The 18,441-nt window shown below is 35.4% G+C and overlaps 2 protein-coding genes, 1 long non-coding RNA gene and 2 pseudogenes across 3 annotated transcripts; 1 reads left to right on the top strand and 4 right to left on the bottom strand.

The window, feature by feature from the left end:
- Positions 1–2,012: 2,012 nt before the first annotated feature.
- LOC126708716 (auxin-responsive protein SAUR71) lies at positions 2,013–2,845 on the bottom strand. Its single transcript, XM_050408593.1, has one exon. The coding sequence runs from the start codon at positions 2,765–2,767 to the stop codon at positions 2,249–2,251; it is 519 nt and encodes a 172-aa protein (XP_050264550.1). The 5' UTR covers positions 2,768–2,845; the 3' UTR covers positions 2,013–2,248.
- Positions 2,846–6,915: 4,070 nt separating this feature from the next.
- Positions 6,916–8,583, top strand: LOC126710045 (uncharacterized). The gene is made up of 2 exons (XM_050410424.1): positions 6,916–8,177; positions 8,276–8,583. The coding sequence occupies exon 1, from the start codon at positions 6,930–6,932 to the stop codon at positions 8,175–8,177; it is 1,248 nt and encodes a 415-aa protein (XP_050266381.1). The 5' UTR covers positions 6,916–6,929; the 3' UTR covers positions 8,276–8,583.
- Positions 8,584–11,004: 2,421 nt separating this feature from the next.
- Positions 11,005–11,442, bottom strand: LOC126709636 (uncharacterized). The gene is made up of 2 exons (XR_007649448.1): positions 11,347–11,442; positions 11,005–11,065 (listed from the first exon to the last, which is right to left on the bottom strand). It is a non-coding gene; the product is annotated as an uncharacterized LOC126709636 (long non-coding RNA).
- Positions 11,443–12,530: 1,088 nt separating this feature from the next.
- On the bottom strand, positions 12,531–15,166 carry LOC126708200 (endo-1,3;1,4-beta-D-glucanase-like; annotated as a pseudogene).
- Positions 15,167–17,010: 1,844 nt separating this feature from the next.
- Positions 17,011–17,880, bottom strand: LOC126708199 (26S proteasome non-ATPase regulatory subunit 4 homolog; annotated as a pseudogene).
- Positions 17,881–18,441: the final 561 nt, after the last annotated feature.

Here is an 18,441-nt window from a genome sequence, read left to right as displayed (position 1 = left end):
CTTGGAGACTAACACCATCAAAATATTAATTCCATATGTCTTCTCATCATAACACATGTTGCAGCAACTCACTGCTTTGTCCTCAAGCTCGGAGGCCAACTGAAGCTGAGCATAGCTTTAGTATCTCAATGGTGATTGACTTGGGTAACATGTCTACTGGATTTTGACTCCTATGGACCCTCTCAACTGACAACACTCTCATCTAGAATAGTTATGAATGAAGTGATCTCTAACATGTATATGCTTCATTCTAGTATGAAATACTGCATTCTTTGCCAAGTCCTTATGAGTGTGACCATACATGTCACCTTTACTACTTGGTTATAAAGTTGTGTTCTTGAGGCAATGGGAACTTGGTTCCATCTTCATAGTTTGGCTTCAACACTGTTTCTTTGATGCTACTGCAGCGAGTTCCCGAAAAGGCATTTGGAATGAAAGGAAGAATGAAGCATCTTGAACTTGATAGAATCCAATAAAATTGGAGACTTTTGGTCCTCGTTTGTGAGGGTGACTAGATTTGTCTCTTCCACTACTACTTAGCTCAGTTTTAATGTTGTGTCTTCAAGACAATATGAATTTGGCTGTCTTCGTAATTTGACTTTAACACTTGCCGTTCTTGAGATATTGCTGCATTGGCACCTTCCTGAGCCTGACTTCTTATTCGTTTTCAATATGGATGGTGTTGTGCCAAAAGTAAATGTGCCCAGGTGTGATTGCCGTTTTCCTCTGTCATCATCTTGGACTATTTGTATTTGTGGGCCTATCCTTGAAAGAGAAGGCTGTGCAAGCTACAGGGTTGACCATCACAATCTGTCCAGAGGTTCCATGTCACTGACATAGCCACGCATTGTAACCATCTCTTTAACCAAAGAGAAAGTGGGCTAAATTTGCCCCCGCTTAAGTTTTGTAGTGGTTTTAGAACCAGTACTATATTTTGGCCCATTATCTTGACAACTAGAAGCCCCACATGTAGAATGATTATTTTACCTCACTTATGTGGGTAATGCCTTCTTACTTCCCATTGAGAAGGGCTTGGATCCCCCTTTACTTCTTCTGGTCCTTAGTCAAATTCAGCCAGGATGATGCATCATGTTGATATGTGGTTGTACTTCCAGAAAGTTTGAATTGAATAGATGCATGTGAGTCTCATAATGAAAGTATTAGAATGTGCTACTGTAATCTTTTCTTTTTTAACTTTACTTGATCTGAGTGCGAATTGTTGCAATATAACATGGTTGTGCTGTGCATTATTATATCTTTTAGATCTGCTTTCACAACCAAACACATTGGATACTGTACTCTGTACTTGCGGATTGTAATACAATATTTTGTGTTAAGCCTTGAGAGGCTCAAACAAGTGGTTTCCCTATGATGAAATTGCATATGGTTAAAGCATTTATACTTTGATGAATTCTACAATAGGACAATTCCGTAGGACTTAATCCGTATACTACTCATTAATAAGTGTAGCTTCCTTATCGTGTAGTGTAGTGTCTTATACATGGGCATTCTCAAAGCTCATTCACTATTCTTGACATACATTGTTAATCCTTATATTTTGAAGCAAATTATTTATGTCATATATTAGTGGTAAATAAGACTCCATGTTGAGTTGTCTAAAGTTCTACCGTGATTGTTAAAGTTCTTTAACCAAAATTTTCTAAGAACAAAGGTTATCTAACCATAATTTGTTTCTTGTAGGCTCCATTTGTTTGAGCTGAAAATGGTACACAACAGAAGAAAAAATGAACTAAAATATGGATATATACATGCAAAACTATGTGATTTCCTCAGCTTAGGACTTATCTAAATAATTGCTTTTGCTGTGCAAGATCTGAAGCAGGGCTGCCTACAGCAAATACTAGAGGCTACCTTTTTTTGATAAGCAAAATACTAGAGGCTACCTTAACACCATCACCATTTGTGTCGCGAATGAAACTTGTTTGACAGTGTTATATGCAATTCTGTAAGTTTTAAAGATCTGTTTCTTTTTAGCTCCTTGACTAGGAAAAAGAACTAAACAAAGAATGAGATACATAGGTGCCACGAAATGCATCAGTGGAATGGTTGGATTAATAGACAACGCAAGTTATTTGATGCTTCCAGTAATTTTCAAATAGTTATTGTTACATCTTATTCAAATCTCTCTCTAGCTAGCTCTCACTGTCATAAATGCCCTCATCTAAAGAAATAACATGAAGATGAAGGGGCTCAAAGTCAAAAACAGAAAAATGAAATCCAAAAGTAACTATCTGCACATTGGGCTTTGTGGATGGTGAGAATGTTGAGTACGCTGGCTTTTTGATGAACAGCATTGAACCTTCTCATCCATGCTAAACCTGCATTCTTGCACAAGGAAATGGTCCTTCTTTTCCTCCACCATCTTCAAAATGTTCTCAAACACAGAAACTTCACAAGGAATCCTCAAAACACCTGTCTGTTGAAACCCGAATTCCTCTTCTGCTTCTCTTAACAAAATGTGAAATGCATGATGACCCAAATACTCGGTCGGAATTACGAATCTCTTTAGCTCTTCTCCAACACAAACGGCAAGGTAGCCTTTGGGGACAACATTATTGCTGGAAGTATCACCACGGATATTAGAGTAATCAGATGAAGAAAGTGTTCTTTTGAGAAACTTGATGGTCTTTCTGCTGCTGCTGCTGCTGCTTGTGGTTTTTGATGAGTTAGCAAGCTTTCTCCATTTCTTGAGGATCTGCTGAAGCCTCACAATATCTCTGATCTTGTTAGACTTCTTTGAATCCATGGATATGGTGTCTCTTGCTACTTAATTATCTATTGAGTAGCTTGCTGTTGTCGCCTGTCAATCTTAGATGGGTGCTTCTAATTTATAGAGGTTTGGACCTTTGGACTTCTAATTATTATTATTATTGGATCAGGGACTTCTGATTCTTTTTTTTTTTTTTTTTTTTTGAGGAGGACTTCCGAATTTTAAATGTTCATTTTTCAATGAAAAATTTATATTATATGAATCTGTATTAAAAAAGTATTATAATATAAAATTGTAATTTATGTTTTCTAATTAAATTGTGAGTTTCAGTTAACTCAATTGGTAAAGTTTCGGCGAAAATGGGTAATTACCCATAAGGATGAAACTATTCAGTTAGTTGGCCCGGTTTTGAAAGATTTTGGCAAACTAGCAACTCGAGCCTCAGAGGCTCGATTTAGGGCCCAAAATCGAGCCTCTGAGGCTCGGTTTACGTTGTTTGATGTGGCAAAAAATCCACGTGGCGTTTACATGAAACTCGAGTCTCAGAAACTCAAGTTCCACGTAGATGCCACGTGAAACTCGAGTCTCTGAGACTCGGTTTCACTTTAAGTAAACCGAGTCTCAGAGACTCGAGTTTCAATTAAAAAAGCGCGCATTTTAACTTTGAAACCGAGTCTCTGAGACTCGAGTTTTAAGGCAAACTAAACTCGAGTCTTAGAGACTCGAGTTTCAAAGGACTCTCATCTCTGCCTATCTGGTCATATCAAGCTGTCTTTGCTGTGCTCTGCTAGTCTATTAGCTGTGTGCTCTATGCTAGTCTATTACATTGTGCTCTGTGCTAGTCAACAACAACTTCAATTATTTGTCCGTTGCTTGTTAGCCTATTAGTCTATTTTGGTGCTTGTGCTAGTCAACAACAACAACAGTCTTTGTTGTAGGTACACGTGAATATAATTTGTCTGTTTTGAGCCATATTCAAAAAATATGTTAAACCACAACTTCTCTCAGACTATGTTGAACCACAACTCTCAGACTAAACACAACTCTCACATCTTCAACAACTTGAATCACAAAGCCTCAACAACTCTCACACCTTCAGCAACTTCAATCACAGAACCTCTCTTAAGAACTGTCACAGAGACTGAAACTCTCTTACATATTTAGCAGCAAAACATTGCTCCTCTCACTCTCATACAATCTCAGCAGTACATTTGCACATCATTATGTCAAGTAAGGGTCTCCTCACTCTCTAATTAGTTGTTTAGTGTATATAGCTGCTTTAACCATTATTGCTTACATTGTTTTAGTGTATATGCCATTTCGTAATAAAATATTTGTTTGTATTAGGCAAATATATTTGTTTCCTAATAAGATATTTGTTTGTATTAAAATATGTATATTTGTTTCCTTATAAAAAATACGTATATATATTTATATTTATATTTATATTTATATTTATATGTATATTTATACAACTATATAATTAAATATTTATATATACATATTTTTATTTATATATTTATAAAACTATATAATTAAATAATTAAATATTTATATAAATATATTTATATTTATACAACTATATATATAAATACTTATATAAATATATTTATATAAATATATAAATATTTAATTATATAGTTGTATAAATAGGCTAAATATAAATATATTTATATAAATGTATTTATATAAATATTTAATTATATAGTTGTAGCTTTTGTTTAGCTGGGAATGTTTTGTGGTTTAAGGTTCTAGTTCTTTGAGATTAATAAGCTTTTTGAGGCTCTCTTAGTTGGATAGTACATGGTATTTGCTTTTTGTTATTTGGGCATAGGTATAAAGGTGTTTATGTATTTGTGGCTGCATACGTTTGGCTTAAAAAAAAAATATGTATATATATTTATATTTATATTTATATTTATATGTATATTTATACAACTATATAATTAAATATTTATATATACATATTTTTATTTATATATTTATAAAACTATATAATTAAATAATTAAATATTTATATAAATATATTTATATTTATACAACTATATATATAAATACTTATATAAATATATTTATATAAATATATAAATATTTAATTATATAGTTGTATAAATAGGCTAAATATAAATATATTTATATAAATATTTAATTATATAGTTGTATAAATAGGCTAAATATACAAATATATTTATATTTATATATTAAATTAGATGATATGTCTAATTTGATTGATCATGATTATATTCACATTAGTGTTTTTTATTTCTTTTTTTGTCTGATGAACCCTGCTCTATGTTATTTCATCAATAGTAGTGTAATAGGGTATGGCATTAATTTAAAATTACTTGAATGATGTTGTTACATAATTGCACTCATTCATTTGCACATCCTCATGACTTTTGTTGTTTGGTTTGATATTTTTATTTATATTTTTGTTAGAGCTGAGTTTCAATTTTGTAAAGAGGGTGAGTTTTGTCTTCAGTTTTTTTATTTGTTTGAGTATGAAATTATAATGATTGAGTGTGTTTGTATGTGATGTGGGGTGAGTATATGCAATTGTTACACTTTTAGAAGTTGCGATTGTTGTACTTTGAGTAGATAGAAAAGGTTTTGTAATTGATGTTAAATCAAAGAGATCAAATATGTCACTAACATAAATTTACTTGGCTCTCTAATAGGTTCACAATCTTTGAAGAATATTGACATAAATGTATACTTCGGTGGACCCCTTTACAATCCTGAAGGGATTGACGGATTTCCATTTAGAGGGGAGGGTATTGAATGCTACTACATGATGTTACGTCGTAAGTTGAAGACGTTGACTGATTTGAAGAGGAAAATAATGGACGAATTGAAATTGAACCCTGCTTGGTATGACATCAAGATTATTTATCGTTACCCACAAGAAGTTCTTCATGAACGGATAAATTACGGGTATATGGCGATCAAAGAAGATAAACATGTAAAGATGATGTTTAATAGGATCCAGAAAATGTCCCAAGTAAATGCTGCTGAGTTGTATGTAAGTTTGGAGGCGAGTGTAGACAACAGTACTGAGGTGGTGCAAGAAACATCTACGGCTTTACAATTTACAACCCTAGATAATGGATGCACTACAATGGGAGGGTATGCAATGGGAGGTTATACGCTCCCATCTCAAGATTATGTTGCAAATACTGGTGAAACCCTCTACTCTCAAGAGACACATTTAGAGGAGGAAGACGAAGACGAAGACGAAGACGAAGATCATGCTGCGAATGATAACATAAATAATGATGATATGGATCAGTACGAAGAGAGGATTGAGCAAGGTGACTTTGAGAACGATGTGGATGAGCATGAAGTCGTTCCTAATTTTGAAGAGGAAAATATGGAGTACCATGATGAAGGTGATGCAGATGATGATGATATTGGTGTCCAGCATGATACAGATACGACCGTTGGCTACAGAGCTCCTGCGGACTCATTCTACGCAAATACTTGGGAAGATATGGTTGATCCTTCACTTCTTCAGATACCATTTCTTTGTACTTGGCAAGATGGGATGCATTTTTGTAAAGGGTTGACTTTTGCAAATAAAGCTGCGGTGAAGCGTGCATTGATAATATACGCAGCAAAGGATAATAGAAATTTCTCCATCCAAAGGTCGAGCACAACTCAATTGTGCGCCGCATGCGTTGACGACAACTGCAAGTGGTACGTTGGGGCATACATGAAGTCTAAATTGAATGGTCTGTGGATGGTCACGTCTTATGTGGGTCCACACAGTTGTATACCCTTTGGGCTGCGAAGAGACGGTAGAATGATGAATTCTAATTTTGTTGCATCAGAAATTGTGGGAAGATTGCGAAAAAAGCACACTGCTACTATTGATGAGCTTTAGGAGATCATACGTACTAAGTATGATCATGAGCTTTCTTACTATAAAGTATGGGACGCAAAACAGAAGGCAATTGCTAAGATTTTTGGGGATTGGGAGGAGTCTTACCAAAGGTTGCGAAAGTTGTTGTTGGCATACTTGGATCAGGATTCGGGTACCCAGTATAGCTATCACACCATACCTAAGCCATTAGAAGGTACTACGTTACTGCGCTATGTATATTGGGCATTCGCTCCATGCATTGCTGCATTCCAGTATTGCAGGCCAGTGATCAGTATTGATGGAACTCATTTATATAGTAAATACAAAGGGGTATTGATGATTGCAATGGCAACGGATGCTAATCAAAAGGTTTTGCCTATCGCCTTTGCTGTTGTGGATAAGGAGTCAGGGGCTAGTTGGGGGTGGTTTTTAGAGTGTCTCAGGACTTCGATAGAGCGTGTTATTGAAAACAAGGACATTTGCATTATTTCTGACCGACATAAAGGTATCAAATGCGCCATTCGAGAGTGGCCTAGAGGGCAAGACGGAAGAGAACAGGTATATCATCGATATTGCCTTCGACATGTTGCTAGCAACTTCAACACACACTTTGATAACCCGACTCTAAAGGCATTGGCCTTGAAAGCTGGATATGCGACTCATGATGCTAAATTTGTGTCCATAATGCAAACCATTAAAGAGGCCGAGATTAATTTACTGAGGGGTGTAGACCCTACTGATCGCCGGATTATACGTTATATGCCATACACATATCTAATGAGTGAGGATGTAGACAAATGGACCCAGTCACATGATGGTGGAAGACGTTACGGGGCAATGACAACCAATATCTCTGAGTGCTTTAATGGGGTTCTTAAAGGTGCCCGCGGTTTGCCCATTGCTGCAATGGTTGAGTTCACTTTTTTTAAACTTGTTGCATATTTCCACGATCGACATAAACAAATTACTTCTGATCTCTCTCGAGGTAAGGTGTGGAGTGATTATGCAATGGAGATCTATAACAAAAATGAGCAGAAAATTGCAGGACACACTCTGAGGAATTATAATCATGCAGAGGGTATATATCAAGTGGTTACCCCGTATAACGACCATAGAGCTGGAGGGGGAAATCACAGTCATGATGTGCGCATATTTGATAGAACATGTGGTTGTGGAAAGTGGCAAAACTTGAAGATCCCTTGTTCACATGCAATTAAAGTTCTTAAAGGTCTGCATCTCGATGCGCCTAGCTATATTGACCCATGTTACAGTCTGAACAACGCCATTCTCACATATTCACATAATTTTGTGGTGCCAAAGTCAGAGTCATTATGGACAGACGTTCGCGGACCACGGTGGGTGCCTGACCCACAATTGTTGCGGGCCAAAGGTCGTCCTACGATGTCAAGAATAAGGAATGAAATGGATGGGGTACGGCGAGAACGGGGAAGCCGGAGGGAAGATCCGGAGTTGAGGGAGATTCAACCGAGGCAACGATGTAGAGTGTGTCATCAAGAGGGGCATAACCGTAGATGCTGTCCCAATTCCCATGGGGCTTCGACAAGTGGTAGTGCTATGAACTAGGCAAGTGCCGTCACTGTTTTTATATAATATACTCAGAATGTCATTTGGTTTTTGTTCTTTGCATTTGGAAACTAATAACCGTATTTAATGTTTGTCAGGCAAGCGGAGACTTGATTTTCGTAAGTGACATTGTACGTGGGACTTGTCGTGATCTTCTGTATGGACAAGCTAGGTGATTATGTAGAGTATGTTGTATCAGTATGGACAAGTGTTAGGTGAATATGTATAATATGTTATATCAGTATGGAGCTTCCGCTAGGCGAATATGTAGACTATGTTGTATTAACTTAGTTGTTATTTTGTTTATTGTTGTAAATTACGGATAATTGAACTATTTGCTATCCATTTTACTCGTTACATTAGTTGCGTGATGCAGCTTTTTCCTATAATACGAACAATGATATTACTTTGGCAAGTTGCCCTTCTAGTATTGAACTGCCATTGTGTGCTAAGACTTTTTATCCAACAATAATTTTATTGAATAGTTACTGTTTTAATCTGGTTGTAGAACTTTAATGTATGCTCCGTTCGCGTATCACAACGTATGTAGTTGTTTGATGTGTTCTGGACCCTGGAAAATTTGCTGCAGGAGAGAAAATTAATTCTGGTCCATGCACCTACGGCAAAAAAAAAAAATAAATATCCCAGTGGAACTCGAGTATCTTATACTTGATTTCCATAAATAAAAATCGAGTCTCTAAGACTCGATTTCCATTTATGGAAACCGAGTATAAGATACTCGAGTTCTACTGGGAATTTTGCCTCCTTTTTAATTTTGCCCCAATTTGGTGACCTGCGGCCAAACACAAAAAAAAAAAAATATATCCCAGTGGAACTCGAGTATCTTATACTCGATTTCCATTAATAGAAATCGAGTCTCTAAGACTCGATTTCCATTTATGGAAACCGAGTATAAAATACTCGAGTTCTACTGGGAATTTTTTTTCCTTTTTAATTTTGCCCCAATTTTTTTGTGACCTGCGGCCAAACACACCAAAAAAAAAAAAAATTCCCAGTGGAACTCGAGTATCTTATACTCGGTTTCCATTAATAGAAATCGAGTCTCTAAGACTCGATTTCCATTTATGGAAACCGAGTGTAAAATACTCGAGTTCTACTGGGAATTTTTTTTCCTTTTTAATTTTGCCCCAATTTTTTTGTGACCTGCGGCCAAACACACCAAAAAAAAAAAAAATTCCCAGTGGAACTCGAGTATCTTATACTCGGTTTCCATAAATGGAAATCGAGTCTTAGAGACTCGATTTCTATTTATGGAAATCGAGTATAAGATACTCGATTTCTATAAGTAGAAACCGAGTCTTAGACTCGATTTCCATTTATGGTAACCCCATTTCTACTGCGATTTTTTTTTTTTTCAATTTTTTGTTATTACCCCATTTGAGAACTAATTTCAGGTAATTTTTTACTAAACCGCCAACATCGAAGAGTAAACGTTGTAAATCCAAAAATATAACTGAAATGAACAAAATAAAATTATACAATCTGGTTTATTTGTTTTCAACTGCCAACATCTAAGTAACCCAACCCTGTAAATCCAAAAAAAAAGAAAAAGAAAAGAAAATCAACATCATGAGTCTTCACAATCCAACAATACACAAAAAGCACACATTCAGTATAATTTCATGAACATTGTAATGCACAAACTATAAGCAAGAAAATTGAGTGGATTATTAAAAGTTCAAACTTGTTCTTTTAATTTTATTTTGAATATAATTGAAGTTCTAACTCTAATTAGCTCATTTACAACCACTACATGGTAGGATTGATCCCTGAGTGCTATGTCTCATGCTACAGCTACACATGCCCAGAAAACTAAGCCACATGTGCTTGTCCACTAAGCACAGATTTTTAATTATCATTCTGGTCGTCTAACCAATAGATTGATAACAGATTGACAGTCATTGTCTACGGACATTCTTGTCAGATACTTGAAGTAAAACACATATTACATAAAAATGTATCACAATAAGAATATTTAACAAAATAAAATGAGATGCCAGTGGTATTTAAAAAACTTCAACAAAGTGTGGGCACCCCCATGTGGCTTTTATATCCATACAAAGAACAGAGCTGTTAGCTGTGTGTGAAGAACAAAGCCACGGATCAATTATATTCAGGGTGGTGGAGTGAAACAAAACATTAACATGGAGACACACTACTTCCATAGCTTCCGCAATGACATGTTTTTCTCGGTCTCCTTCTTCATTACCTTTGCCACTACCATCTCAAAATCTTCTTCTGTTACATCAACCCTCCTCTCCCTCAGAGCAAACATCCCAGATTCTGTGCACACAGCCTGCAGCAAACAAAATAAACGATAAAAGGAAGAAGGGATAATATGATTATGCACAGAGAAAACACACAATCTTTCACTTCTGAAGAGTTTAATAGCCCAGTGCAATAGGTCGTTATGGAATTAACAAGACAATACTTATCATTCTGTCCAAATCCATCGAAAAGAGTTGAGATTGTTTAAATTGAATAAAATACTGGCAATCTTTACAAGAATGAAGCCTATTTTGACATGCTTGCCAAATACTTACAATAAGAGATGAATCTGTTTAAATAGTTGAGGTCACAATAAAGAAAAGTACCAAAAACTAAACAACCCAATCTGCATAATGAAAACACACACGATACCTTTATTTTATTTGATGCTTCAAATCCATCCAGCTGGTTGAGAAGCTCCAGCATAGTCCGTTGCACTTCACTGTCACCATTGCCACTACCAGTTTAAATGCAGAAAGTAAAAGGGTACACGAGGCAAACCTCCTTTATCTCTTTAATTTGCTGGTCAAGACCGCCAATCATGTCATATGTGGAATCTGGAACCTTTTCAACTTTCATGAGGTTGACCAATGGATCAACTTTGCCTGGCAAGATTAAATGAAGCACATAACTGTCATTATGGAGAGCAACTCTTGTTGATGGAGTTATCTTGGTGATATCGATATTTTTATCAATGTCAACAACATATTTCCGTTCAATTCTAAGATTGTAAACAATATGAAACATTAGATGCACATGTATTCAAAAGGGTACACGAGGCAAACCTCCTTTATCTCTTTAATTTGCTGGTCAAGACCGCCAATCATGTCATATGTGGAATCTGGAACCTTTTCAACTTTCATGAGGTTGACCCATCAACTTTGCTTGGCAAGATTAAATGAAGCACATAACTGTCATTATGGAGAGCAACTCTTGTTGATGGAGTTATCTTGGTGATATCGATATTTTTATCAATGTCAACCACTAATTACACTTCTTCAATTGTAAGATTGTAAACAATATGAAACATTAGATAAAAATGTATTCAAACTGTTTTCAAACCATCTCTTATTAACAATAAGGCACTCCTCAGGCACTCCTTCTGCATGTAATAGTCTATTCCTTTGCTAAAATATCATTACTTTTCAAAACCACTATATATAGTTAAAAAACAGCTGCAAATTTACAATTGAGTGCATTCATATAGGAATATTACTTACCTTAACTAAAACGTTATTCTTCCCCATTACTTTGACAAATAGTGTGTATATATATAACTTTAAATTGGCATCAATGTTAATATAAATGTGCTAATTTCGACTTTCAACATTTAAATGAAGTTAATTTTATTCTTAGAAATTGGTTTTAAAAGTGTATGAACAACACATTTGATACAACTAATAGTTGGGGAAATTGATTTGGAAGTCGAGGGACAAAATTGATACTATTAAATGGCTTGAACAATTTACGATGCTCTAAAAGTATAGGTTTAGGAACTATTTTTAAAAGCATTTGATAAAAAAAAAATTAACTAACTTTTTGTCCTTAAAAATGATTTGGTAACAAATAATCTAAGGGCATCTGTTAACAAGACCCAACTAAAACTAAAACTGTGACAAATTTATAAAAACCAATGAGACATTAATTTGGCCATTTTATTATTATTATTTTTTTTTTTGGAGGGTGGCCATTTTATTAAAGTTACTAAAAAAATTCACACCTAATGATGACATTGGCTTGATTTTGCCACGGCTGAGTGATTAAATTGATACAAATAGTATTTCTAAAAAAAAATTTATTGATACAATTATACAAATAGTAGTTGAGTGTTAAATTAAATTTAGCCCAAATAGTTTGAAACCAAGTTAGTAATTTAACATTCCATTTATTTTATTTGTTTACAAATCTTTTTTTCTTTTTTTGGGTAAAGAATCTACAAATGTAGTTCAAAGTTTGCATCTGTCGTTGCCAATGGTTGCAAGTTTCAGAACAGCAACAACAACCATCTTTGATGCAACCACTATCACATACAAAATTTTAAGATTCATTCCAAGAAGGTTCGTGCTAGGCACCCCAACTTTCCTTCCTTTCACTGCCAATCTGCCGTCATTAAAAGAATGATGAAACATCAGTACTAGATTTCCTTCTTTTTTATATAAAGAAAAGAAGCTTTCATTATTAGAAAGGAAAAGGCATTAATTATAAGATTTCATAAGAAAATAAGGATTTGGTTTTCGTACCTCAGGTTTAGTAGCTAAGGCCTCTTCAAACTGTTTCAAGAGCGTGGGTGGAGAAAGATGGTCATTTTCAGCTCCTAGTACTGCAATAGGAACCTTAACCCCTGAAATGAATTCCAAATATTGATCAGTCAACAATGAGACAATCCATTATTTTTTTTCCCTTGCACTTGTACCAAAACAGAAGAAATTTAATGTAGAAAAACTCAAAAATACCATTGTTAAAGAAATGATTTCTGACAACCAGAATGTATTTTTTAAACAGAAAAGGCATTAAATAAGATTAAATCATTGCAAATCAGTATGCCAGTAGCAAAAAAAAAAAAAGAAAAAGAAATCCATTGACCCCAAGAGGAAGGGAGAAAAAGGTTTCCATTTATACAGTCAGATGGTTGTAATTACTGCCAACATTTAAATTGATAGAGAATTGATGAGAGCTAGAAATTTTTTCCTGAATGTGCTAAAGACATTTTTAATTTCTGAAATTGCAAACTAATAATATAATAAAACTAATATCAAGCTTTAGCAAATTTCAAGCACTAGAATCCATACCCTTGATATCATCTACAGTGACAAATGAAGGATGACATAGCACACCAGCTTGGATAAACTCAGCCTTTGCAAGTTCAACCACAACCTTGGCTGAGAAGAACACAAAAGTTCAAGTATCAGCATTTTTTTCAATCAATAAAATGCTATCTGACTTAAAATGTTAGAAATTTAGAATCCTTAATCAAACTTGTTTCAATAGAAAAATAAAGAAACTTAGTCAGGGGAGGGGGTTATAGTGAAACTATGAAGATACACAAAACCAATTCTTCCCTAACAAGAAATAACTTCTGCACTAGGGTGCTAGTTTGGGAACAAAGAATTAATGATAAAAACTCACCACCCTAGCAAAAGCCAGCAGCCCCAACTGCAGAAACACCTTTACTTTTTACAGCTTCAATTACTGGCTTTGCCTCCTCAAATCCCTTATCCTTTAGAAAGAATTATAGAGCTTCAGACACTATTAGTGCATGCTAAAAATCACATAGTAATTAGCTGAAAGCTGCAATATCAGGATCATCAATTTCAATCAAGGCCACAAAAGGTTTACACAGCTAGGTAGTTTAATAATTTATGAAGTAAGAACAATCTGTTACTTTCAGTAATAATGATAAAGAAGTTATGCAGCTAAATCCACACACATATTCAGACAGCCTAATATGTTGTAAAATACCAAACTCACAATCTCAAATGAAAAATGCAGCAATATTTTCAAGTTTCGCAAAAGGGTCCACCATGAGAAAATCAAAATTATAAACAACTTCCATGCAAGTATTAAAAGATAGAACCAACCGTTCCATGATCCTTCAACCAAACTTGTATAGGCCTATTAGCATCATCCGGCACATAGGGATCTCCATTAAAGAAGTCAGGAACTACCACAAAAAATCCAGCAACTGCAACCTTGTCTGCAAGCTTCCTTTAAAAAGAAAAATTATAAAAAAAAAAGAAAAAAAAGAAAAAATTAGTTTTCAGAATGTTACAGATCTGCGTGTCTAAAATGTGTAGAGTACAACTCCAACTTTTAACAGCAAAATCTTTATTGCTGCACTTCTTATTCAAAATAACATGGCATAGCTTCAAATAGAGAATTACAATCATCTATGTACTCCACTTCCAAATTAGAGAAAAATGAAAGTATTTTAAAGTGCCTAATATTTGACCGAATTCAGTCAACTAAGTTTCACACTGATGGCTCAAAATTTTAAAGAAATATATGTGTCACCTAAACTAAAAAGTCATAATGTAAAAGGAGTTCACCAACACATAAACATTGTTATAACAACCTAATCTGACAGACAATGCAAAACCCATAAACTAAACAAAGAAAAGAGAGATGAAAATTAGCCATACCTCAGGTTTGGAGCCTCATATCCTGCAGGAAAACTCAAACATGTTAAGATGGAATCATGGAACATGATACTGGTAATGAATTAACATAACCTATTTTAGAGCACACCACAAAAGCAAGCAAAAAAAACTGAAGTGTCAAAGAAAAGTGTGGGCACCATAAACGTCAGAGATGAGAAGGATGGCAAGCTTGGAGTTGGGAGAGCCAGAGACATAGGTGCTGAGTCCACCAAGCTGTTCAACATGGCCAGCTCCTGCATTTCGGTTCAAGGTTGGTGGGCGAAAATGGGTAATTACCCATAAGGAAACGCTCTTCTTCAGTTTGTTGGCCCGGTCCAGAGAAATGTTCCTTCCCCTTGAGCTCTAAAAGATCGTAGCACCTGTCCATATAGACCTCAGTTTCATGTAATACAATGAATAAAGTCGAAAATCATACAAAGTGAAACCCAATAGAGGTAACTTTAATGCTAAAAAACTCTGCACAGTGACACAACAACTTACTGCAAGAGCCTTAGCTGAATCTCCTTCAGTTAAAATCAAGGTACATTTATCAGCCACCCACATTAAAAGCCTACAAAAATTTTGAAGCTACGGCTGTATAAATATAAATTGAGTTTGTTTTTCTGATAAAAATCTCGTTATGCTAATTCAAGGTTGCAATATTTGGGAAACAAGCATACCTTTTTATTCAATTAAGGTTTCAAAACCTTCATTCAGATTAGCTCCAACATTAGTGCAGCTACTTGAACGTGAGAGGTAGGGTCCAAGGAAACTGATGAAAAGGCTGATGAGGTTCTAAAGTGGAATATTCTGGATTGCTGGACTCCACAAAATCATTACCGATGGTCTAAACCCAACATGTTTAACACTCAGATTCAGTCCATCGGTAGTGATTTTCTGGCGTCCAACAATCCAAAATATCCCACTTTAGAACCTCATCAGCCTTTTCATCAGTTTCCTTGGACCCTACCTCTCACGTTCAAGTAGCTGCACTAATATCCACTGCATGTGATTGAATCCCCACGTACAAAGAGTCATACAGTAGTCTGTGAGATATATACACCTCAGGAGACTCGTAGGACAAGGTCTAGGAACATGCTCCCTTGAAGAACTCCAACAGATAGAAGAACAGTTAGAGAGGAGCGTAAGCAGCATTAGAGCTAGAAAGGTTAATTATAAAATCCCTAACTTGGCTTTCATGATATTTTACTAAATGGTAGTTTAACATGCTTTATCTTGGTCTATACTTTCAGCCTCAGGTTTTCAAGGAACAAATTGAGCAACTAAAGGAAATGGTAAAGTTTTAAATTGATTGATATGTAGGCCCAACAAGGTGATTTCAAGTTGCGTAGAAAGAAGTTTCCCTGTTTTTTTTTTTTTTTTTTTTTGTTGAGTTCCTGGCACTGAAATATTGCAGCACCATAAGTTTTTTCTTAACAGAATTTTTCAGTTGTTGCTGACTAGTATATGTTCTATTTTCTAATTTTTCTTCAGGAAAAAGTCCTAGCAGCTGAAAATGCAAGGCTATGTGAGAAGGTGAACTTTTGCAATTATTATTACTAGTACTAGTATTCTTTTATTACCTTGAGATTCCTAACTTGGTGCGGGCATCCAGTAGGTATAAATACTGCTTCCCCAAGCCTTTGCACAAAGGTCCACGGTTCAACACCTACAAAAGTGAAGTAATTGTGTAAATAATCATGCAAGGGTATTTTCAAAATATTATTGCATTTTTATCATACTCACCAAATTCTTCCTTTAGCTTCCTTTTGTGCTTTTTTCAATCAATAAAAGGATTGGTCATGAATTGGGTGGACAACCTAAAAAAGCATTATCTATCAGAGACTGCACATGAGACATGGCTAATCAGAAGCTTAACTTGCTAATAAGTTACCTGTTGAGTGACAGGTGAACAATAGGTGTGCCTAAATTCGTTTGCATGCTTTCTAAGATATGCCTCTAATTGAGGAACATCTTCCCTCCGAAAAAGTCCCATAAAGCACTGCCTTCGACATGCATGTAGTCATAGCCCTTGTTGATGTATTGAAACTTCATTTTGCCACGGCTTGTAAGACTTTCCTTTCGAATTTCTTCACAGCAACTGAGACAGAGTTCATAAGAACATGTTGGGCAGCTTCGATGAAGGTCTACAATTGAAGTTGCACAATGATTGCTGCTCCAAGGCCAATAAAAAAAGCATTTAAAACAAACATTGCAATTAGCACCTCATAGAATTATAGAATTTCATAAAGAATAATAGTTTCTTACCAAAAGATACGCTCATCATTATAACAAATGGTTTGTTGTACTTCAATTTCAGAATATGATTTCCCTACCACAAATATTTTCCGTAAGCAATGTCTACAATTCAGAATATATGAAACATGAATGTGCTTTAATAAAAAGTGTATCAGCAGAACACATCATGAGCAGAAAATGGCACCAACCATTAAATCAGTTGTTTTATTGTCAGCTTCAGAAGTTCCAACACTTGCATGCTCAGTCATTGTTGCATCCTGTGTTCCAGATGGCTGTCCCTCTTCTTTTTCTTGTTTAGAAGTCTCCTCTGCAGCCTTTTTAGCAGCTGCTTCTTGCCTCGCCCTCTCTTCTTCCATTGAAACTCTCAGAGCAAGAGCCAGTTCAGGATCCAGGTTGGGATCCACACCAAACTCAAAACCAGTGACTCCACCAGCTGCAGCTGCAGCTGCTGCTGCTGCAAAACCACTTCCACCTTCCCCATCCCCAGTGAAGATGGGTGTACTACCATTGGATAAAGGAAATTTAGAGTTTAAATCATAAAAAATAAATTATAAAATCAAAACTTTAATCTATAAAATAGGGAACAAATTAAATCCCAACCTTATAAGTACATCAGAAAGAGCATTAGGGCCAGGTGGAACATGTACAATGTGGCTAGTGTCATTGTTGTTAACGGCAGCAAGAAGTGCATCCAGCTTCTCTGTCTTCGCATCATCTTCTTCACTGAAATTTACAATATCAAGTGGTACACTGTTCTTTTTTAACTTTCTTCCAATAGACTCCAATGTCTTTTTCTCTTGTTTGATAGGACTGAAACCAGAAGATATGAAACGATGAAAATGTAAGAGCCAGAAAAAAAAAATGAAAAAACATAATGAAGCATGACTGTAAACACCTTCCAGCAAATACAATAAATATTGTTGCTGTTTTTTATTTTGGCGATGCTTAAGGGCCAACTGCGCCACCTGAATGCCAGCAGCCAGGTCCATCTCGCCACCTATTTCTAGACCTACATTGAAAGAGAAAACAAGTCACTCTAACACAGTTTAGAATATGATTTTAGAAAGAGAGTAGAATTGGGTTGTCTCAACTTTTGATTTTCGAAGAGTCCTTATTAAATAAATAGTTAAAAACAAAAGGATAAAAGTTAAGACAAATAATAACAAAAACAGTAGTGGAGAGATGGTTATCGTTTAAAATTAAATTGTCCAAAGCCAATGAGCTCTAGCTCAACTAGCACCTCCTCCTCTTAATACAATTCATGTTTCATATAGGCCATTTTAATGGTTGGTCCCTCTTTCAAGTCTGAAGGTTAGAAAGGTTAAAAATCTAATCAGAGCAAGCATTTGAAGAAATTTACAGCAGTGAGATAAAAAATTTAAATAAAATCAAAGACAAAACCTTAATCATCCCACTTGAGTGCAAGCACACATTACAGTTGCAGTTTCTACGGCAAAATGGGCAAAGCATCGAAACTTCTTCTTCTTCTAAGTGGGGGTACCTATACACACACAAAGAGCAAGAATGATGAATTAAAACAGGGGGAAAAAAGAACATCTCAGCAGAAAAGTTGAATGTAC

The sequence above is a fragment of the Quercus robur genome, chromosome 12 (genome assembly GCF_932294415.1).
Source record: "Quercus robur chromosome 12, dhQueRobu3.1, whole genome shotgun sequence".
In the NCBI taxonomy this organism is placed as follows: domain Eukaryota; kingdom Viridiplantae; phylum Streptophyta; class Magnoliopsida; order Fagales; family Fagaceae; genus Quercus; species Quercus robur.
This window is presented reverse-complemented; position numbering and strand designations above follow the sequence as displayed.

What these genes read in the sequence shown, in the direction of transcription:
- LOC126708716 (XM_050408593.1), bottom strand. Translation starts at nt 2,767, where the DNA reads ATGGATTCAAAGAAGTCTAACAAGATCAGAGATATTGTGAGGCTTCAG.
- LOC126710045 (XM_050410424.1), top strand. Translation starts at nt 6,930, where the DNA reads ATGATTGCAATGGCAACGGATGCTAATCAAAAGGTTTTGCCTATCGCC.